This window comes from Dermacentor albipictus, chromosome 6 (genome assembly GCF_038994185.2).
Source record: "Dermacentor albipictus isolate Rhodes 1998 colony chromosome 6, USDA_Dalb.pri_finalv2, whole genome shotgun sequence".
Lineage (NCBI taxonomy): Eukaryota > Metazoa > Arthropoda > Arachnida > Ixodida > Ixodidae > Dermacentor > Dermacentor albipictus.
In genome coordinates this window covers 17,719,196-17,741,995 of record NC_091826.1, presented here as the reverse complement: position 1 = coordinate 17,741,995, position 22,800 = coordinate 17,719,196, and the positions used below count along the sequence as shown (strand labels likewise).

Here is a 22,800-nt window from a genome sequence, read left to right as displayed (position 1 = left end):
CTCGGAAGTATGTGCGAGAATTCGTTATAAGCGAATGTTTTTGTTGTTGTACCGGAATGTATTCACGTCTTTACTTCTATTCGCACCCTGGTCCCGTTTTCTTGCCGACTACCTCATTTCTGTGTGGCGAACTTCATCTTTTTTTGCTGCCGACTGGTATTTTGCTGGTATTGAATTGGTATTTGTGGCAGTGGCACATGTGCCAATTCTGGTATAATCAGTGGCACATACCGATTTTTGGCGGATTAGCCAAGAAAGTTCCACGTGATGTTAATAAATTGGATAATGGACAACAAATAGCCTGGCTCATTGCAGCAGTACCTGCATCACACAGATCTGCAAGCGTTAATTTGTTTCCTTTTTCTTAATTCTCTTACCATAAATGCCTTGCGGTGAATCCCCAGTATACGATTACAAAAACAACAATAACAAATAAAAAGATGGCGAAAAAGCAGAATCAGATCGCTTGAAGGTAAATATCAGTTAAGTAAGAATGAGGACATTGCCGATTAGATTGACTCAGAACTTGCTAGTGGCACTCGGAACTTGCTAGTGGCACTCGGAACTTGCTAGTGGCAAATAACAGGCAGGTTTTTTTTTTTCGGGTAACCGCTTCGGCCTCGGTTAGTTCACTGCCGTCATTTGGAGCGCGCAACTCGCTCATTTTTGTGTCCTCGTTTGTACAAGTGCATGCGTTCGTCGCGCGCGTTCTTCTTCTTCACACTCAACAGGGCAACGTCTACATCTATGGCGTAGAAGGTCTGTGCACGGGGGCACTGCCGAGAGAGCGCTCGGAGCGTCGCCCCGTGGTGGTGGAAGCCAACTCTGCGTCCAGCGTCACCTTTCCCGTCGTCCCGCTCAAGGAAGGGCTGTTCACCATCAAGATCTACGTGAAAAGTTCGAGGGGCGAGGATGTCGTCGAGAAGGAGCTGAACGTTGTGGTAAGCCACACGATGGTTGTTGGAAAGAAAACTGCTGCATAGGGCTTAACTCACGCCGACTGAGCACGGTACAAATCGATATCCGTGAACTCCGAAGCACATCGTACGCCGCTCAATAGGTTCTATTTCTTTCTTTTTTCTGCGTGTGCTCGGCTATTCTAACAATACTGAGGGAAGAAGCTTCCGATGTTCTATTTCTCATTTATTATTATTATTATTTTTTTGCGAATGTTCGAATAGTGCAGTCGGATCGAGCGAAAAAAGACAACGCAAGGTGCTTGGTATCGCGCCCCGTATAAAAGCACCACTGATTAAAAAGTGAAATAGAAAGAACGGAGCCGATATTTCATGGCTTTGCACAATCAACCGTGACGGAAGGAGCTTACCTGAGCAGCTGTGACTTAAAAGTGTATAATGGGGTAATTCCTCTAACGCCGTTCGTAATAGCAGGCGGTGGCGATACCAGCATTTTGTTATACCGCATATAGCAGAAGATACGGATGAATTGTTCTGCATCATGTAACTTCGATGAAGACCACATAAAGCACGCAAACCTATCATACTGTGCAGCGACTTTGCAAACCGCGTACGAAGAGCTATGGCGAATACCCTAAATATTTTTTGGAAGAATAACGGCGGTTCCAAACGGGACTAAAAATTCTGCAGCTTTCTCGGTGTTAGTTTTGTTCCTAACAATGCCAGGGCTGTGACTTCGACGGCGCCAAAAGCTCTAATTTGCGATTGCGATGGTACAATAAATCAACCCTTATATTTGCAGCCGGAAGGGGTGACGGTGGAGAAAAGCGTCTCCGTGCCCATCGACCCTGCGAACGTTCGCAGAAGAAAAACTCGGAGTGTCCGGGGCGAGCTTTACCAAGGCACGTGTGATTTTGGAAGTTTCTCGGAATGTGTGCTTTTACAACAAATCGCTCTCAATGCTTCGTTATCAACATTTTCTTTTTCCAAGCCAGTTGTGTTGGCCACGTGCCTGAACGACCTCGCTGCGCATTAGAGATTCGAAGCGGTGTCCTCCACGTGGGAGATAGACATTCATTCCACAGTGATGCCAACGCTGCAGCTTCTGAAGCGCCAGCATGAGTTAGTGAATACAGCCGCGACATGACCTCCATGATCTCCGGCGTGACCAGTTGCCCCCCCATGCTTTTTATCTCGGAGGCGCATGGCTGTTGGGGAGTGAGTCACGCCGTCGTCAGTGGATGTCACGTCGAGCTACACGTGATATAGCCGAGCAAAAAAGACACCCAAGCCGCGACTTGCCCGTCATATTCGCGTGTGTAGTTATTATTGCTTATAGAAATTAAGCTATTCAGAACGAGCCAACGAACGACAAAATATATGCGAAAACAAGAGACCAACTGCTGCTTAAGATGTGCATTTTGCTAAAGTTTTGAGCAGTTGTTGGCATTCGTTTTTTAGAAGCTGATCGGAAACAATCATCGCTGATAAGCATAAAGCAAACACGTACGTTACTACCGCTTAGGTGACGACTTGAAACGCTGGCCAAGGGTGATATATTATGCTACTCAGTATGCATTGATTTTTCACCATTCTCAAAGGCACGTCTTGATGTCAACAGATTCCCTGGATCCTGGAGCAAACCTGCAAGTTATCGCCGTTAATACGCGGTTGCCCCCAGACGCTATCCCGGATACGAAGACCTGTTCACTGTCTGTCATAGGTATGATACTCAAACCGTTTGCTTCCAATATGGGTTTCTTTTGCTATTTCCGGTCTGTAAAAGAAGACAAAGAAGTGCTGCCTAATAAAACAAGTAACAGTGCAATACGTAGGACATGAGTAGTAGATACACAAAGCACTTCTTCCATCTCCTTCTAATGTCCTGTGTGTTGCACCATTGCTCGTTTTTTATTTATGCAACACGTGCCAACCCGCCCAACTTCGCACTTTATTGCAAAGAAGTGTGATCCTTGCTCGAACAACCTATGTCTCGCTTTGTAGAGATCAAGAGGAGATGAAATGAAAAACTTATCATCCACCCGAATGCAGCGGGAAGCTCGTGCAGCTTCTTGCTACATTTGGATGGATGACAATTTTTCCCTTTCATGATGCTTCCTTCCTCCACCTTGCGGGTTTCCGTAGAATCGATTTGCCATATCAAGAGAAGATGTTCGAGCTTCACAGTTTACCTTTTCTCTCGCTGCTCCATAAGCAAAGCCTTGTGCGCCACAGGTCGAAATCCCCTGCAGTATTGCATTGGTGGTCAACTGAGAGGCGACCTGACATAGGCGGATTTTTAACGCTCCTACTTTTCTTGAAACAATGAGATAACTAGCACAAGTCGTAGTTTTAAGTAATAAACAAAGCAAGCATCAAATTTATGGCAGAATATGGTGTAACACTGTTGCTTCGATCGACCGCTTTATGTTCCAGGGAATCAGATGGGACCCTCTGTTCAGACGACGCTTGAGAACATCGAGACTCTTATCACGATGCCCACGGGATGTGGCGAGCAGAACATGATGCTCATGGCGCCGACGCTGTACGCCCTCGAGTACCTGAAGCAGAACAACTTGGTCGACGAACCGCTGGAAGAGAAGGGATACCGCTACATCCGAGAAGGTGACGCCTAATCCGTTGAAAAGGAAGCAAACGTGCCATAATGCATCTTTATTCGATTTCATGCAGGTTACCAGCGGGAACTTTCATTCCGCAAGAAGGATGGATCGTTTTCCGCTTTCACGCACAGAAAAAGCAGCGTCTGGTGAGTTTCTCGGTTCTTCTTTCTATGGCGCATTTTCGCGCTAATAACCCGCATTTGCACTAACCAGCGCCACTAATGACCTTGTTTCATAAACTCCAAGGTAGTTTTATCGTCACGTCTCATGCCCGAGACATGCCGGTCAACATATTATTCTAACTGCCAAACGTGTGCGTACTATTACATTTTTTCTTCCCACGATGTGTGTGCGCATCGTCTAAAACTGCTTGGTTTGAAGGAACATTCACCTGACACGTAACATTCGGTTTAAGAAGGAGAAGTGCCACCGCAATGTGGCCGTTCAGCTGCGAAAGAATGTCAACCTGATAGTTTTGAGAACGGTCTACAAAGCCCTTGGAAACGAAAAAAAAAAACAATTCTCTGGCACAAACTGCGCAAACAAAGGTACGCAAGGTTGAAATATCTATACAGTGACGACTTAACGCAAATGTTGGCAAAAAGCAAAGCTGCATAAACAGTCTTTGTTTTCTTCTTTCTATCACCACATTCAACGCTTCTCACTGTTGACGCGCAGTGTGGCTTCACGGCAAGGCAAAACAAATACGCAAATTTTACTTTTATTTTTGGCTTCGCCACATGATGGAGCCTGCTGCAGTGAAGCATTCTTTAACGGCAACATTTACAAGAAAATTGCAACTACGCCTTCACTACGGCAGCAGTTGAGAGCACAAAAGAAGCTTTTCTTTGTTTGCGTGTCTATTATTTGAGCTGCACCATGTGTCATTGCTTCGTGCTCGATGCATCGCACGTATGTGTGGATATCATACATAATATTTACTTCATGCTTTCTTCTGACTGTAGATTACAGTTCATTGAAATTGTGGAGAATTCATGTAATTTCGCAAAAAATAGGGAATGTTAAGGGTGGTCAGGTGAGTAAGTGGCTGTCGCAGTAAATGAATTGCAGTGACTTAGTTCAGAATCGTGAGAGCCGTTGATGTGAGGTGGTCTTTCTTGTGCGGGTTCTAGTGGCGAAAATACGCGATGCTCTCTGAATTCGGGGAGATTGAGACAATTTTTTTTCTTTGTGAGGGTGAGGTACTAATGATTTACACAGGAAATGCATTAGCGCAAGACAAAGCCGCAATATTGCTGGCAGGCTGCGTCTTATCGGCGCTTTGGACACATAGCTCAATAAATCCTTCCTTACTGATATATATATATATATATATATATATATATATATATATATATATATATATATATATAGAGAGAGAGAGAGAGAGAGAGAGAGAGAGAGAGAGAGAAAGAGAGAGAGAGAGCGAGAGAGAGTGGTATATATCGTGTGAAGGAAGTGACGGTACGGGAGGAGCTTAATTCTCATGGAATTTTTTTTTTTGCCAGCTGTCCGGATAGTCATTTAGAACTCAGCTTCAACTTTCTCTTTTTTTTTCGGACGATATCTTACTGCGACTTCTGGGGTTTTACGTGCAAAAACAACGATCTGATTATCAGGCACGCCTTTAAGGGGGACTCCGGATTATTTTTGACCGCCAGGGGATGTCTAACGTGCCCCCAACGAACGGGAACAAGGACGTTATTGATTCGATCCCGCGACCTCGTGCTTTAGCAGCTCAACGGAACATCCGCTAAGCCACCGCGGCGGGTGCGATATCGTCCTCAGATACACGCCAATCTCACTGCTTCCTGAACATCTTGAAGGGGCAGCGCGAAAAGACGATGACAGAAGGCAGGAACACCACAATACTTTCCGCGCATAAAAATCAGACTACGAGGGAGATTATTGAGGCCTTCTATATCAGGAAAAAGGGGTCGCGTTGTGTAAGCATGCCATCGCTAAATTTGCGTGATAGTGAATTTGAATCTATGCCGCCTCATAGCGTAGCATAGATTAAATGGGTTTGCGTGTTTTTTGCCTGCGCACTGATCATGACGCCATAGATGGGAGAGCACGTGGCTATGGGTTGTGTACATAAGTGTGTGTATGCCTTTGAATAAAGTTAGTTGTGAGTTCAGCGCTGTCCTGTGTGTTCCTGCCTTCTGTCATCGTCTTTTCGCGCTGCCCCTTCAAGATGTTCGACCAGTGCCCAAAAGTCTATCCTTCACTGATTCCGCAGGTTAACCGCATTCGTGATGCGCATCTTCTGCAAGGCGAGGCGATACGCAAGCATCGATCCCACAGTCATCGAGAGCGGCATGCTCTGGCTGGCGGCGGCGCAGAAGTTAGACGGCAACTTCGAGGAACAGAGGCCCATCATGCACAAGGTCATGCTGGTACGCGATAGACTGAGACTCTGTCTTTGGAAACTGTGTATGCTGTTCTATGCAAACAGGAAACGGCGTTTAGGTGAAGCGGCCGTAGATTTCACACTGCTGGAATGTTTGAGCGTTGGTGGGTTTACTGATTACCTAATAATCGCTTAATCGGTTGCATGTCGCGTGAGACAGTAAGGAAGCCGAAAGCATCTATTAAAATATTCCAGCTCCTTTCCGGTTTCGTCTTACAGTTAGGCAATATGGTTGCTTTCTGTTGCAAGGTAATGCCCAAAATTATTACCAACTTTTCGCCTGTACCCCTATTAAAAAAACAAGATGACGGACGACGTAGGCGTAAGGAGCTAGCAAGCAAGAACGAGAATGAAATTAACAATAAATCATCTAATGGCTGTACTGTGTTCGTCTTGCTGTGTCCTTGTGTTCTTATGCAGCCGGGAGCTGTCGACACTTCAGAAGTTCATAGCTGTTCATGTCACTAGTGTTCAAAAGTGCTCATAACAATCCATGGAAATTCACAATGCAAAATGCATGGCTTCTCTTCATCTCTTATGCGCAGGTAAATAGATTTAATGGGCGAGACATGTTAGTGACGCCAAATGCCAATTGCTTAAGATTAATGTGCTCCTTTCGGAACTACTTTCTCGAAGCGTCGTGCATGCGCCAAGATCAGGAAAGTCTGCGCTTGAGATACCAATTTCTTCTTACTTTTAGCACACACGCAGACACGCACACACGATTTCAGGGGTTTGTGCCCCATTGAACTGTGACGTCTGCGTTCTAGGATCTTGTTTGTAGGCAAAGGCCGGTCGTCCTATTGGGATAATCTGTGGACGGTCCACCTGGAAGAGGATGATGAAAGCTGTGTTTCTTTCACCCCACTCCTCCCTGCCCTCGTAATTCCGGTTTCCACTAACGAAACATGGGTGTTTTTTTTTCTTGATGTAAACATTTAATAGTTCCTTCATTTCTTTCCCAGGGTGGTGTTCGTGGTTCCGTGCCCATGACTGCGTTTGTGTTGCTCACTTTCTTCGAGTGCATGCATCCTCCCAGCGGCGTAGCACGTGACAAGCACGACGCCTTCTCTTCCAACTCTAAAACGGTAATTACCACGACTTATCGCTCCCGTTTATTGTTGTTTATTCGCTAAAAATGTTCACAGTGGTCGCCAGAGAAATTACGCTTAAATGCTAAAATGCTTAATGCTTAAATGCTTAAATGCTTAAATGCATACACATAAGTTAGATCAGATCTTTATTCCTTTGCTGTGGTTCTTCTTACTTTTGTCTATTAAAAAATGTTTCCTTTTTAAGTTGGCAGCTGTGTATGTCGTACAATTTTTTTGTGATGTAGTAAAAAGTAATTGCCTGCTTAATCTAATATTGTCAGACGATTCTGACATACAGTTCATTTCAATTTAATTCTTTCTATTTTTTTCCAAACGAACCTTGCAATATTTTCTTGGCCAACAATCTGCTATATGCAGCTTGACAGAGGCCCGGTAAACCTGACAAAAAGCAGGGCTTCGCATCATGGCACATATATAGCGCGATTTCGATGTATATATCAGTGTAAGCTAAACTGAAAGATAGCATTGGCTAACATAGCAATAAATACTACAGCGTTAAATAACATAGCAATAATAGCACGAACATAGTATGTCATAAAAACACGTAAATTTAATCTATAATACACTCATGCTGTATCATAAACAATACAAGAAGTTGAAAGAGAATACAAGATAACTGAACTCTGCTACTACCGCCAAAAAGAACAAGAGTGGTACAAAATTTGGTATCAAGAAATCGGACACTGATACTGAGACGTCTGCTTCGTCCGTCCAAACATGTTGTCAGATGTGGCGGCGTTCACTTTCACACGACGCAAGCGACCTATCCACCGTGGCTGGGCTTCCTGGACTACCAACAATGTTTGAAATGGAAGGGGTGCCGGAGTTTGACAAGAGTGATGATAACGTGTGGCCCGATTGGATGGATGCTGTCGAAGACGACTCGCCCGAGCCAGTCATGGACGAGACGGGTCAAGAGTCTCAAGTAAGGGCTCTCTTACAATGCATGGCGAGGAGAGCTTGACAGAGTCGTAGAACATTAATATCTTCAAAGAGAGATTGCATTGTTATAGGTCGAAGCATGACGGTATCAAACAGAGTGGTTGCTGGCATTGTCAACGAGTTCTCGTCAATTCCGGACGTGACAACTTCAGCTAGTGTCTACAGAGTTACGATGGTCTTTCTCGAACGAGAATGCTTTACTGTAGATACTTGGAACAAGATTATGCTTGAACTACTGGCGTCATATGCGAGCATGATACCGAAGACTCGAACATGAAAAGCGAGACTTCAACGTGGCCTTCGAAACCAACAAGCAATGCTGAATCACACACGCCCTCTTCGGCACTCTGAGACGAAATCTGTGACACCAGCTGAACGGAAGAAATGTTCACCTGGAGAGGGTGGAACGAGACATTACAATAAACCGTGGTCTTTCAGCAGGCACTCGAAGATTAGCTGTCCCACTAAGTGGGTCACAAATGCGAACATCGTCATCACCACCAGCCTTTTCCATCTCTCAGAGCACAACCATGGCAATCACTCTCGTCTTGCGGTTGCCGACTTCATTTTATTCTCGCAGATTTCACCCCTCGTCAAAACATCTAATTTTCTGCCGTCCTTGGCTGCACTTGTCGATTCCCTTGGCAAGCATGCTACAACTCCAATCATCCGCCGGTTATCTGCATCCGTAATGTTGCTCGAATAGACCACCGCCTGCCTGCTGTACGCAATAAATCTCCTGCTGAGCTCCGTAGATAGAAAAATAAGGGAAATACCAATATAGGAAAGGACGAACGTGTTTGCCCTTCCTGTCATTAACTTAGTACATGTGTCATTAGCTGGCTTCATTTTCAACTCGGCAAGTGTTCCGTGGAATGTAGATGAGCCGATGGAAATGTTGGTTTTGTTGACGTTGCAGTTCGGCGACCATTTATGAAACAGCAGCAGCGTCAACAACTGACGTGAACTCCTGAGCAGCTATCCGAGGCTAGAAGGAATCAGGCATCGGGAATCAATATCAAAAGCACACGAGAATAAGGGAGTCAACTGAAAAGAAAGAAAAGACGTGAGTGACAGACGCTGGAACTGTCTACAGAACGCTGTGCATATTCTGGACGGAAAAAACAGGAAACCTGAGTCCAGATGACTAGAATGGCTTGTTGTGCCTGACAAAGAAGAGAAAGAAGAACGCAAGAAAGAGGAAATCATGACTACATTCGGCAGTCAAGGAACCAACTAGTAAAAAGACAAATCAATAAAAGAAAGTAATGCAATTAGTTACGTTTTAATCTAGCGGCTTTCCCAGTGATGTAAGTTGGGGTTAACATGAACCAGAATTATATGAATGGGCTGATACACCTTTGATATCAATATCGTTAAAACTATACGAACTTTGCACTCCTCATAATGACGCCCACAAAAAAAAGTAAATATGCAGTTTATTCTTTTTTTTTAAAATTCCGGGCTTGCCAGAAAGCATTCACCAAAAACTAACAAAATGCATAAAATAAATGCGTGAAGTACGGTTCTCCGCAGGGACTGCCGGCCTAATGTCCTCAATGCAACGATTTAACGATGGACCACCGACTAGTTCTTTTCAACTGAAAAAAAAAATCACTGCCCAATCACTCCGTACATATTGTTAACCAGCGAAGCTGAACGTGCAGTCCCGTTGTTTATCATTGGGTTGATCACGACGGTCTATTAAACGACGGCTTGGTAGGCCGCCGGATCCTCGGTACGCAGTTGCTGCTTGCACTTGGCTGCACGAGCCCGTTCTTGTGTCCACGCTGCAGCATCGGCACGGCTTAGACGAGCTCGTTCCCGGTCCTGCTCGCGGCGTTGCTGATCGAAAGCTGCCTGCTCCTTTGGAGTACGTATGACGCGTGGCCTACCCGTTTCGGAGTCGGAGAGAAACTGCTGCGCACGCGCTCGTCTGCGACGGAGAGCGACAACGTCACTACTAGCGCAGCCAATCGCGCGCTTCTGTTTCAATTATTTTTTTCGCGAATGCGCGTGTGGTTGCGCCCGAAGAGTTTTCGGCGTACAGGCGACAGGTGGACGGACGAATCGGCTAGCCATATACAGCTTCACTGAAAACAAAATGATAATAGCTTCTGATATATTAAGGGACCGCAAACGCAAGACTTGTATTGTGTTCCATTTTTTTAAGTACAGCAAAAAGCAATTAATACCCCATCAGAGCATTTCTTCGTTTTATGTGTTTCAAATGGGGGATAAGAGTTGCCGTTTCTCGCGAAGGTTGCAAAAGTTTCTTGATTTTTTTGTTGTTGTGGACGCATGGGACCACCATGTAGGGGTTGGATATCAACAGTATCAGAAATTTCATTTTTTTTTGTACAAACGAATAGCAACCTTATTACACTTTTCAAATATGATTGAACGTGCAGATACTAAGTGGCACTTCTTGTGCGAGAAATGCAAATAATATAGCAATATACCATGTGCTAAGGCTAGCTAGGCAAAACACAGCTGGAAGCCTTGGGGCTCTCGGCTAATGCAAAATCCTTCCTGGAGCTTCATGGCAGCTAAAGTGAAAGTCACACTATCGATCGCGAGAGTCACATGGCAAGCTACTATTGCAAGATGCGATCTTTAGAAGCGTTTCGCGGAAGGAAACAAGCGAACAAACCACTGGTCTTCCACGTGGTGACCTCGTAGATTAATGGGCCGAGGCTTCTTCAGAGACCATTATGCGAACGCGCTGCAACGGTAAATATTAGAATGGGCAAGAGCGCCTCATTGCCGGCACGCAAAACAAATAATCTAACATGCGTACGAACGAGGCTTCTTTTTTTTTGGCACAGAAAGATGGCGAAAGGTTTAGCTGAGCAGGATTGTTAGTCTACGTCGTAAATTAAGCCGCCGAAATAACAAAAAAATTTAGTTTTAACAATATATGAGTCATGGTAAGCCATAAAAGAAATCAATAAGAGGTATTGGAAGCTCTTTAGCTCGCTCCTCGTGATGCCGTAAGATACGAACAACCGTCTGCTCGTGACCATTTAATATAGTTTATGATATGGCTAATCATTTCTACGGAAGCCATCAAGGTGGAAGAGGGTTCCCGAAAGCAAGCATATTCATTGATCAGACTGCACCATAAAACAGCAAAAGAAACTCAATACGCATTTCTCAGAGAGAAAGCTTCGCATTTGAAACGTCCGTCTATGTCTCGGGCTTGGGTATCGGGTTGATTTTGCATGTTGGCGCCGCAGTCCGATGAATGACTATTTTTCCTTTCGCAGTTCATCAATAAGCAAAGATCTCACGCTTTATGCTGAAGGAACAGAACAGCTAATTGAGTTTTGTGAACTTCGCCGCAAAGCAAATACATGAATAGCCAAAAATACGTCGAAATCAGTAGAGAAAGAGAGAGAATGAAGGAAGGAAAGGCAGGGAGGTTAACCAGACTGAGTCCTGTTTGCTACCCTACACGTGGGTAGGGGAATGGGGAGTGAAAGAGAGAGAGAGCGGGAAGTTAGGGGTAGGATGTTTATAGTCGGGCACTCAAGTCAGTTGCCTTCCGGTAGTGAAAAAGCGCTCGAACTGCTTTCTGCGCTAATGAACTGTGAGGCCAGGCTCCCAAGATCTTCGCTTCCGTAAATGGCCTGTCATCCAGTCTATTCAAGGCACACTGGAGAGTCTCACGTTGATTATCGAAGCGAGAACAGAATCAGTAATTTCTTACCAACATAACGGCGCTGCGGTAATTGTCACAGCGATCGAAAAATGAGAATACTGCCTTTCATTTTCTGCCCGAAATTTTTTTTTTTACCCGAAAACACATAAAATCCTAACCACACGCACACGCACATATAGAGATGAAAGTTTATCCAGACTGTAATGTAGCTTACTGGCTGCTCTTTAGTGTCTGTGTAAGTGTTCGTTTTTGAACCTCCCTAAGGCTTACTTCCAGATACTGGCGCGCACCGTGGAGCTGGCCGTCAAGTACCTCCGGGAGCACGCGTTCGACAACGACGAGCCCTACGTCGCGGCCGTGGTGGCGTACGCGCTGAGCCAAGCCAACGACACAGAAAAGCACGCCGCCCTGTCGGCCCTCAAGGACAGGCTCGTCTACGATCCCAGTGAGTAGCCATTCCGCATCTCTCCGGTAAGCCGGCTTCAAATCCACGTTGCTAAATTTGCCGCAGCTGATGCGCCTGCTCTTGATCATGTTGCTGACATTTAGAGTACCATGTGAGACAGTGGGGCCTTGCACATTCCGCCAGGTTCTCTGTTTCGTATTCGTTAAATACTTTCTTTCTTTAGAGTAAGTTTAATTGTTCTTATTAGAAAACTTGCTTAACGCTCCGTATTACTTTACCTTGGGTCTTCGATTTTCCACGCGTACTTTACCTATCTCCATCACAGATGTGATTTGACGAGCGTCCCCTCTGAAACATGTCGGTGCTAAGTTCCTTATATTTAGCTTTCTTCTGCGCTTAGTATCGGCCCCTTAAGATCCGTTGTTTCTATTAACGAACCATCAACTCTTAACGTTACTGTCCTAAAATACGATGTCTTTTGATTCGATCTGTTCTTTACATTCGCGTCACCAGTACCAATGCCCCAGCCGTCCTTTACTATCGGGCACCACGGATTAATTCACATTTCGAATATTACCTGTGAAGCACAAGGCCTGGGGCAAAGATAAACTACGTACATATTTACCTACCGGGTACATATCAGCGCGACTTGAAAACAAAGGCTTAGAAGGAGTGAGTACGAAAAAACAGAGCGAGCACTATTTGTAGGAGAGAGTAAGAAAAGCAACATTGTATTGATTTATATCTGGACGGATAGTGGGATATTCTAATAGGCCCAATGATTTCTGCACTATTTATACGCGCTGTTTATGCATAATCATCAACAAATTTTCTGTAACACCGTGTTTCCAGATATCCGGTTATGGTTTCTAAATTGCGTCTAGCCATTGTGCTCGCACATTATGTCGAACAACGTATTCCATGTCGCTTGTCCAAGTCGTTAGTCTAATCCTTGCTGGTGTATTTCCTGGTTCTTTTTCTATGCTTTCAGTCAACGTGTTTTTTCTTGTACATGAATTCCCTAGCCATCCGAGTGTACTGCTTCATAATATTCAATCGACTGCCAGGGGAAACTGTTGCTGGAAAGTACTTGTTCGCAAATATTCAGCTACAGAGAGGTAATAGACTATGTAATAGTAGCATTTCTTATTTTCCGAGTGCAAAAAAAAAAAAGCCCCGATATCGCAGTTGTCTCGCGTATGCGGGGACACCCGGTTCGAAACCAACAAACCGGAGTTTGTTCTCGCGAATGGATTCCGTAAGCCTAGCAACACATCGCGCACGCGGGGCTGTGCTCATTTCCTTTTGTGTTGTGTTGAAAGGTGGGCGAGGTTTTCAAGTCCATTGATTGGCAATGTGTAGCAGTGCATCATGACCGAGGTCAGGAATGGCACATCGTGAAGGTTGATGACCGGTTGACGACCGGTTGATTCCATTGCTCTTGCAGTGCTGAGCACGAGGAGTACGGGCACCGAGGCGAGCCCGCTCGTCGTGGAAGGCACCAGCTACGCGCTGCTGGCCATGCTCGCCCACAACGAGCTCGAGACGGCCAAGACGATAGTCAACTGGCTCAACACCCACCGTTCGGCGTCCGGGTCGTTCGCCTCGACGCAGGTCAGTTCGCGGAAAGCCTTTCGGGCTTGCTTTGCAGGGAAGAGTGCTCCTCTGAGCAAGGGTGTTCGAAAAGCCATGTTTTCGAATCGAGCACGAACGTACAAAAAAGAAAGAGCTCCGAATATGAAATAAGAAAGGTAATTACGCTTACTGTTCACTGGAGCAGAGACGTAAAGCACACGTAGTGTTTTAGCCCTTCAACGTTCAAGCTCGAGCTGTACTCGTCCTACCAGTTCGTACCAATATTGCAAAGGTCGAGTCCTACTAGTGCACCTCACGGAAGTAAAGCAAACTTAATTTTTTTAGTAAAACTTGTTGCTTGGCGAGTTCGTTGGGATCTAATAAATACATTGTTGCGTCAAAAGTAATATAAAGACTAAGGAGGGCAAGTAAGAAACAATAGGTCGAGCGCTGGACTTATTTTATTGTTGCAGCAGAACAAGGCGAATCAGCAAATGCCCATGCGTACGTCGATGTTGTCTAGAGCGATTACAGTGACGTTTTCAACAGCTGCATCTCGTTGTCGAACAGAAAAAGAGAAGTGTCACTAATACAAGTGGTGCCTCTCTCTTTTATGTGAGGTGCTTCCAAAATTTATCTTGCTAACTCATCACTCCCGCCAAGTATCTTAATCTCACGTATTAGTCACTGGCATCGTCGTTCCAAGAAACCTATGCAATGCGCAGGTAAATGCGCATTACCTTTGTTAACTATAGACAATTCATGCTCCCGTGCCTCTATAGATATTGAAATATCTTACTTGCCCTCCTTAGTCTTTATTTTCCTTTTGGTGAAACAATGTACTCAACAAAAAATGTTTCTTGCAGTTTTTCAGGATAGGTATCGGGAGTTAAAAATATAAGTCAGCCTGACGACAAACAGAGCAGTAACCTACTGCACAGATTATCAGCACCCACCATGAAACACTGAGTAACACGTGGAGGTTATTTTCAACAAAGCAACAATTAGCGCTAACACCCTACACGTGAAAACATAGGATCGTTATCTGATAAGGTGACCACAACAGCCCGTGAGAACGACAAAGGAAGGAATGTTGCTCAACAAATTATACACAGCTATCAGCGTTATGATTTTCCAACGCACCGTCAAAGTATGCCGTGGCTTTTAAGTGCGTAAGCATTCTTACGCCTACCCAACGAAGAACCCTGTCCGTCACGTAAGACGAATCGCTATAAAGAAAATAATGTATAAAACAACAGCTTCTATGAAGGCTTTGTTGAAAGACTTGGTGATGGTGGAATAAAAGACATCTCTGGAACCACATGTAGAACCGACTTGGTGCATTGTAGACATCAAGAAAATTCCGATTTTGCGAAAATTTAATGTCAAACATGCCACATCCCCGTTACGTTTCGGTGGCCGATGGATGCCCCCTTCCGTCGGAGCGTTCCTTCACCGACCGAAATGCCACCAATCTGTTAGGGCTCACGCGCATCACGTCGCGCAACACAGGCAGATAAGCAGTCAACGACTTGATAAGGATGATACGGAGTGATGAGGGTTTGTATGGATCTCATCACTGTTGATAATGTTTCGACGCGGATGGATAAGTTGCTAATGCGCGATAAGGGTTTATAAGGGTGGGATAAATTCTGATAGTGTTAATAAGCACTGATAACGGTTGGGAAGGGTCGGATCAAGTCCGATAGTGTTGATAAGGACAGAGAAGTATTGAATCGAGTCCGATAAGGTCGATAACCAATAAAGGTTGATAAGGGACGGACGTAGTCGTATGAGCTTGATAACGACTGCTAAGGGTTGATAAGCTATAAAGTGCTCGGAGCTAGTTTCATAACATCGAGCATGACACCGGGCGGCACGGATATGAGCAAGTGGCACAATGCTTACGCATACCTAGACAACTCCCAGAGAATTTTGTGCGTGTATTTTTTTTAGTTAGTGCTAAAGATGCAGATCTGTGATAAAAGAAATATATCCACTGCAGCAGTGTTGTGTTGTGCTCCACGCGTGCGCAGACGCAATGGATGTGCTGAGTGATTTTTTGTTTTCTGGTACAAAACGGTGCGTAGTGAGCGCTTGCATTTTCTTATTCACTCTGTGTCTCTGTCTATGTTGATCAAGGGTGGTCGAACAAGGAACGTCTCTTGTGCCAACGTTGCTACAGGGCACTCATCTTTGCCCTGATGAAGACCAGTTCCCATGTAAAAGCATTGGATACGGAGACGTCTCTTGTCCTACCTCTGTTGGTCCCTTAAATACCAATTTCCTTTGAACAGTTGTCCTGTTTGGATGTACGTGTCTATGCTTTTCACATTCCTGCGTTAATGACAGTCACTTGTACTCTTAATTGAGTAGCCCAACATAAAGTTCGTGAGGAACACCAGATTTAATTTTTTTCTATGTAAAAGCTTACATCAGTTGTACACTTTATTCTGAAGAGGTATCAGTAATTGGTGACGATTTTCAGATAGGAGCTGTAATATCTATACTTATGATGGCCTGATATTGAGGTGGCCGAGGGCAGGCAATATATAGTGAAGCACTGAAAAGATTGCGGCAACATTTGGTGCAGACTTGTCACTCATTTCCGAAATATTTGCTGTCTCCTTGTTTAGTGCTTATCACGGAAGAAAAAAAAATATATGTCGTTACGTTGCGTTCAATAATTACACTCAGCAATGTTTTGTAAAATCCCTCATCACGGCATCGCCGCGATGTATTTCGCCTTCCACCGTTGGTTCGACGATTCAGATGAGGGAAAGAGGAAAAATGAAGTCAACCACTGCGCTGGCATTACTCTCAACTGTCAACATAAGAAGGTAGCTGCTGAGAAAACTGTGATAGTGTCATTCCACATGGTGAAATTTGCGGCTAAAACATGATATAGTGCTTGCGTCGGTTGCCCCTCGAAATAAATTATTTTTTTATTCTTTCAGGACACCGTAGTTGCGCTTCAGGCGTTGACGGAATTCTCACTCAAATCCCGTGAACCGAATGTCGACCTCACGTGCAATGTCACGCTTAGCAGCCAGCGAAACTTCCAGAGAAGCCTCCGGCTCAAGAGGGACAACGCTGCCATACTCCAACAGCTCGACGTAAGCGTTACTGCTGATGACAATGCCTCACTTTATACGCTGTACTTCCATTAGCAAAAGTTCCTGGAGTTTTTTCAATTTCTCATCTATTGCTATACAACGCGAAGGACACCTTATTAACCACCATTATATTAGGAGCGGTGTATCGATTTCATTCGCTGGATTATATCCTTTTATCATCAACCGCTAACGAGTGGCCCACCCTGCTGATAACGTGGCGGTAGTGCTGCTAGAACCACTGTAGAAGCACGAATATGAAAATAATTGGAATAGAATCATTACATCTACCCATCCATTACATCTATCCATCCGTCAATTTTCGACTGGTTTCTAAAATATCGGAACACATTACGACTATGGCTTCTGAAAGCTGCTAAGAAAATGCGGGTCGCTTTAAGAAGCTTTTAAAATGGGTGAAGATCACTCTTTTAAACATGCGGCTACCAGGCACGTATTCTGGGGGGGGGGGGCGGGGGAGGGTCAGAAACTAAGCAGCATAACCCCCCTACCCACGACATGCACCGCTCCTCACACACATTGCTTGAGACTTGACAGCTATTCGGCGGTCAACATCTTGCTGCCTTTTTCACTCTTTAGCGCCAGCGAACAAGGACATAAGACGACACCACAATGCGCAAAATTTAACAACTTGAAGTTATGCGCATTGTAGCGTCGCCTCCCTTCTGTCCTTGTTCCCTGGCGCTAAATATGCTTTCCGAGTGAGTTTACCAGCACCCCCAACGAATGGCAATGCTGAAATTTTTTTCACTCCTTTTGGATGGCGGTAGTTACCAGCATCTCCTGGTGTGTGAAGGCCAGTTTTCATATCGATGCGGTGCCCGCGCGATTAACTCGGGATGTGCTCTGTTGTCACCATCTATTCCAACGGTCACGTGCATCTCTGTTGCTTCGTTAGTTCAACCTTTGTTTAGACCCCCCCTTCATTTGCACAGGAAAGTTACCTTGGGTTGGGCACCCCCCGAAAAAAGTCCTGGGTACGTGCCTGGCCGCTACAATTTTTGGTTGCTGTTGTTGATGATAGCTCACCATTATCGGGTGTCATGCTTTGCAGATTAGAACCAGACACTTCTTGTTGGCTCCGGTATCTCGTTACTAATTGTTACCTGTCCACATTGTAAAAAAAAAAAAAAAATTAACGACAGCATATAACCTTCAGGGTTGTGCTAAAGCGTGGCGAGATGCTTAGGCTGCTCGATGCTGCTCCTAGCAATCGCTGCTGCCTCCCTCTCATCACAGATTCATGACGTCACGGGGAAAATGTTCGTAAAAGCCAGTGGAACCGGTAGCGGGCTGCTTTCCGTCAAACTGAAGTACAACGTGCTCGTGCCGCCGGAGTTACTGTGCAAGGTAAGCTTCCCGTTCCATGATAGGTCTAAGAGAGGCAATGTGAGCATGGCACTTATTTCCTTTTCCTTGATTCGTTTTAGTTCAACATAACGGTGCACGCTGGCATCCACAAATCAAGGGAGAGCAGCGCCAAGACGCTTGACGACTTCCCCCCAGACATGATCAACGATTTGCTAGGCGACGATAGGAGTGAGTTCTCGTAGCTTGTGTCTCACAGCGTCCTGCGGCGTTACGTTTCAAAATTTCATCGTGTGTTTCTTTTCTTTCGGATGGCAGGACGCCGGTCAATCTCGTCTTGGTTCCGAGGTGAGTACAACGCCCCTCGCTGATGCACTTACGCCCTCATTACCTCATTCGCTCACTCGCCTTGTTGGTTACTTAATCACGAGTTCACTTTCACAAGTTCAGGATGTTTTGCGAGTTCACTGCCGTGTTCAATCGCCTGCGCCTATTCAATGGCTTGCAAATTTCAGTCAGTCACTTGCGGTAGCTTACCAGCTTGGCACACAGTTCAGACGCACACGACACTGATGCGATGCGTGCTCGTCCGTTCGCTCGTCCTCGTTAAGCCCGAACCCCACATGAGCGATTTCGCGCGTAACAAGCGACGGCTTTGAGCGACGAAAGGGGCTGTCACGCGAAGAGATCGCTCGTTCTTGTCGCTCGCTCGATCGCTCGTTTCCAAAATGTATTCAATTGATTGTCCCAGGAAGCTCTAATACGAGGAAGACTCCGTGCGGTTAGTTCTGCCAGGCGTGGTGTTTCGGCTGCTCTGTACAGTGCGGTCGCTCGGTCCACGAAATCGCGCCGCTTCAGAAAAGGTCGTGGCACGACTGTCGGCCATAGGGTCCGAACTCACGGATAGATTGCGATAGGAAGGGCGAGCTCACCGTTAATTATAGGTGCCGTTTGCTATCTAATCGAAGCAGACGGGCAAACGCATCGCGCTGCCTCCTCGTCGCATCGCCTGCAGCCGTGGCTAGTATGAGGTTTGACTGGCAAGCGACAGACTTTAAGAGGCGACAGTGACCTTCGTCATGTCGCTTTTCGCCGCCATCCGCAAGTCCGCTTAGATGGGGTTTATGCTCTTTATGGTATTATTGATTGATTCTATCAGTAATTATCAGGCAAGGCACTAGCAACATAAACGTGATGAGGTGTTGTTTAGTAGTAATATTATTCGCATATGATTCTCCTAAAGTATAAGTCACAATGTCTAAACCACAGGGAGCAACCATTCTTATTTATTGCCGTTCGCTGCAGGTTGGAGGAGGAAACCGTCTACGCCGTCGCCGTTTCACTTCGAGCCGCTGCCAGTCAGATCCTCATGTATGTACTGAGCGTGTACTCGGTGCAGTGGACCCTTTGGCTAAGCGTTATGTTAAGCGCGATGACAGCTGTTACGAAATACAAGTGGGCAGGTTGGCGCACTTTATCAGAACGCGTAGTGGTTTCAGCGATTACGCCCAAGGAGCAAGGAGGAGAGTAGACGGAACAATTGCTGGTCATTTCTGCCCTTCTCGCCTGTTGGGCGTTAAAGCTTAATCCACTATGTTATGTGATAGCTGTCACACTAGTTCACTTATCTCACAAGGAGAGGCGTCATGAGGCCCATCATAATGAAGCACCAATGGCGTACTTGGGACACATTCACAATTCACCATTTAACAATCAGTCGCCAGTTGTAGAGGAAGTCAACTGAACTTGATATTAGTTAACATGCCTGCCTATTCTTCTTATGTCTATCGCTCTCTTCGCGATTGGTTAGGTGAGAGTAACGGCATGCCCGTTCAGAACAATTTGATTGGCTAAGCTATTGGCATTGCGTCCTTGTCTTCAAGGAGGCGACGTGGTGCATGTTAGGTAGCTGGAAAATCAAGACTACCTCTAAAAGCGACTGACCAACAGCTCTAAATAATCGCGTTGCGGATCCTGAAAAAAGTAGAGTTGAATGAATTTTCAAGTGCACTGATTTCGATAGCCCACGAGGGCTATCGGTTGAGACAAACGTCAAAGAATTTGCTTTGTTTCGAAAGACAAACTCTAGCCCCCCCCCCCCCCCCCCCCCTTTTTTTTTTTCAAGTTGACGATAACAACGTGCACGGACCATTGTATGGGTTCTTATGGGTAGGCAAGGAAAGCTTCGTTTCAAAATACACTTAAGCATTAAATTTATTTATATCCCTGCCTGGACCTGAAGCACGGTCTGGAATATTGTGTTAAAGAAAAAGTAAACCTCGCAGGAAGTTTTTGTTGTATCAAAAATGTTCTTTCTTGCGCATTCATCGATAAACACGTGTGTCTGAGTACAGAAACCGTCCGCTTTCCCTTAGATCCCGACTCTCGGAGCAGAGACTCCCCGGCGAGACCCTTCTTTCCTGAAGAGACCGGAGGATTTTTGGGTGGTACGTTCAACGCAGAACAATTTTCTTATCTTGTTTTCGAAACTTGCGCTGCATTTCTCTTTGTTGGCACTGTACAGCCAAAGCAATCTGCTCCGAAGCTTAGACGAAACGCACAAGTTTGATCAGTATATTTACGTTTTGAAGCAAGTAGCTCAGGGAAGTCCTATCTGAGTGAAAACGCCGAATACGGGGACTGATTGATGGATCAAAAGGTTATCTTGGAATCTACTACAGGGGCTCTGACGTTTTGCTCCTTGGCAATATAAGGTCGCGGGTTCAAGTCCCGGCAGTAGTAACTCGTGCAGTGAACTTTGATACACGTGCTTATGTACGCTCGTGCACTGAACTTCGGTCTAAATTTGGAGTTACTCGGGTGGTTGAATTAACTTGGGAGGTTCTCAACACGGTGTCTCATTGCCCCTGTGTTGCTCTCGTTAAATGCCCTAAGTAAACTGTTAGTTGAAATTAACGCCAGAAAGCTGCGTGGGTGATGCGAGAAAATAATACATTAGATGTCAACTCTGCACTATAAGGACGAAAAGCAGGGTTTTGGACGCACGAGTGCCCTTGAATCGACTTGAAGCTACAATAGCACAGCAAAGCTTGCAGCGTATTACATGTGTTCTGTGTTTTGGCTGCTCAATACACCTGACTTTATATAAGCGTGCGTGGACTGAACTAATGCACAGAACTTTGCGACTCATGTACTCTTGGACTGTATATTTTTTTATTGATCCGGTGCTCTACTGAGTGTTACATTTTGTGTCGCTACTCTTCCTTTTTACGCAAATTTGTTTCGTTTGCCAAGTAACAAGCAGTAGCCGGTGCCACCATAAAGGCGCCAACATCTCCTAACATTCACTTCAATAAAAAAAAAGCACAGCAAAGCCTAGGATGAAGTCCATGACCTGCTCGGATATAGGGCGCCACATAGCTTCGCAGCAGCCCCAATGACTATTGTTTGAATAAGGTGTTCTTCAGTAACAAAAGAAAGATCAATTTGGCTGCACAAACGAAAAATTTTCGGCCTAACTGGACGAATTTCGTGAGGACGACAGCTCCTCAAGCCGTTCAGCACATGCGGATGCTTTTAGAATTTTTTTAATCGCCACCTTAGACATAGCACTACGAAAAAGGAAGCAAAGTCAGTCAATATCCGATGAAAAAAAAGCGAAAAAAAAACCAGTAGGTGGAGTGTGGGTGCTGCGTAGGAGAAGAACTCCGAGGTAACGTGAGCAGTCTGCGGCTGGGTTGGGTTGCTATAATTGTAAATAATTGATGAAACACATTGGCTCATGCCGTGCTTCTGTAGGACAGAGCCTTGCGGCTACGACAAGGTTTCAGGAACGTAATAGCACACGCTGTAATGGTGTGCTACTCAGCGCTCACATTTTTTGAACATCTTTGCACTCTCAGTAGTTTCAAGGACGTTTTGCCATTAGGTTTACGAAACGCAATCGTCAGACATTATATATGAATGTTTTCTTCACTGGCGGTGATTTTGTTCCTAATGACAGCACTACACTATATTAATGCAATGTGACGTTGTTTAGTAAAGCATCAACAAAAATTAATGTGCATCAGATATGTGGTGCTTTATGTGACAGTGCAATTCAGTCTTGATTGGAGCGTTGGTATTTAAGCTTAAGTATTTCTTCATTGAAAATTAAGCTTCATGGGACTTATTGGGTAGATACGTATAGGTAAAAACTATGTTTTCAAGAAATTTGTGCCGAAACTTAGAGGTAATCAAAGCCTAAAGAGTAATCCGACGACCCTTTTAAGATTGGTTCACGTCGCACGCACTTTAGTAGGTTTCTTTATTATTAGGTGCGGATTATAGGAAGTTCGCCCAGTTGGGGACCGGGTATACCGTAAAGGTAATGCAAGTAAAAGTGAAACTGCTTTTCGATTTCTCTAGCCAAATTGAGGTTTATATTATCACAGCTTGGTGTCTGGAGCTTACAGTGCTACTGGCAGAACCACTAAAAAAAAAAAGTGCGTATGCCTATAGCCCATCGTAGCGAAATGCACTCAGGAAATTGAGGCGGCCAATACAGCTAGAGTGGTTTGAAAAGTATGGGCGAACTGGCGCTTACTGATTTTTTGTTTTCTTCCTGTGAACATTTCCTTCCGCCAACAGGAAACAGCGATACCGCTGCAGTCCCCGTGGATGGACCACCGCAAAGCAAGCTTATGTACGACATAGAAGTTTGCTCACGGTAATTTCATTTGACCCTTCGTGATTTGAAAAAAAA

At 45.1% G+C, this 22,800-nt stretch overlaps 1 protein-coding gene across 6 annotated transcripts in view; it reads left to right on the top strand.

Annotated features, from left to right (window-relative positions):
- LOC135914469 (complement C3-like) overlaps window positions 1–22,800 on the top strand; it is an 87,233-nt gene that overhangs the window by 47,863 nt on the left and 16,570 nt on the right. For 2 of the 6 annotated variants that reach the window (XM_070540036.1, XM_065447347.2), the window contains exons 22-38: window positions 732–941; window positions 1,720–1,819; window positions 2,539–2,640; window positions 3,354–3,542; window positions 3,609–3,684; window positions 5,781–5,937; window positions 6,917–7,039; window positions 7,794–7,991; window positions 11,937–12,117; window positions 13,526–13,692; window positions 16,611–16,769; window positions 18,027–18,137; window positions 18,218–18,326; window positions 18,414–18,443; window positions 19,401–19,466; window positions 20,471–20,542; window positions 22,686–22,764. In XM_070540036.1, coding sequence (XP_070396137.1) covers window positions 732–941; window positions 1,720–1,819; window positions 2,539–2,640; window positions 3,354–3,542; window positions 3,609–3,684; window positions 5,781–5,937; window positions 6,917–7,039; window positions 7,794–7,991; window positions 11,937–12,117; window positions 13,526–13,692; window positions 16,611–16,769; window positions 18,027–18,137; window positions 18,218–18,326; window positions 18,414–18,443; window positions 19,401–19,466; window positions 20,471–20,542; window positions 22,686–22,764 — 2,129 coding nt within the window. The remainder of the gene's footprint in view (window positions 1–731; window positions 942–1,719; window positions 1,820–2,538; window positions 2,641–3,353; window positions 3,543–3,608; window positions 3,685–5,780; window positions 5,938–6,916; window positions 7,040–7,793; window positions 7,992–11,936; window positions 12,118–13,525; window positions 13,693–16,610; window positions 16,770–18,026; window positions 18,138–18,217; window positions 18,327–18,413; window positions 18,444–19,400; window positions 19,467–20,470; window positions 20,543–22,685; window positions 22,765–22,800) is intronic. The other 4 variants (XM_065447348.2, XM_065447349.2, XM_065447351.2 and 1 more) reach the window with 4 other exon arrangements.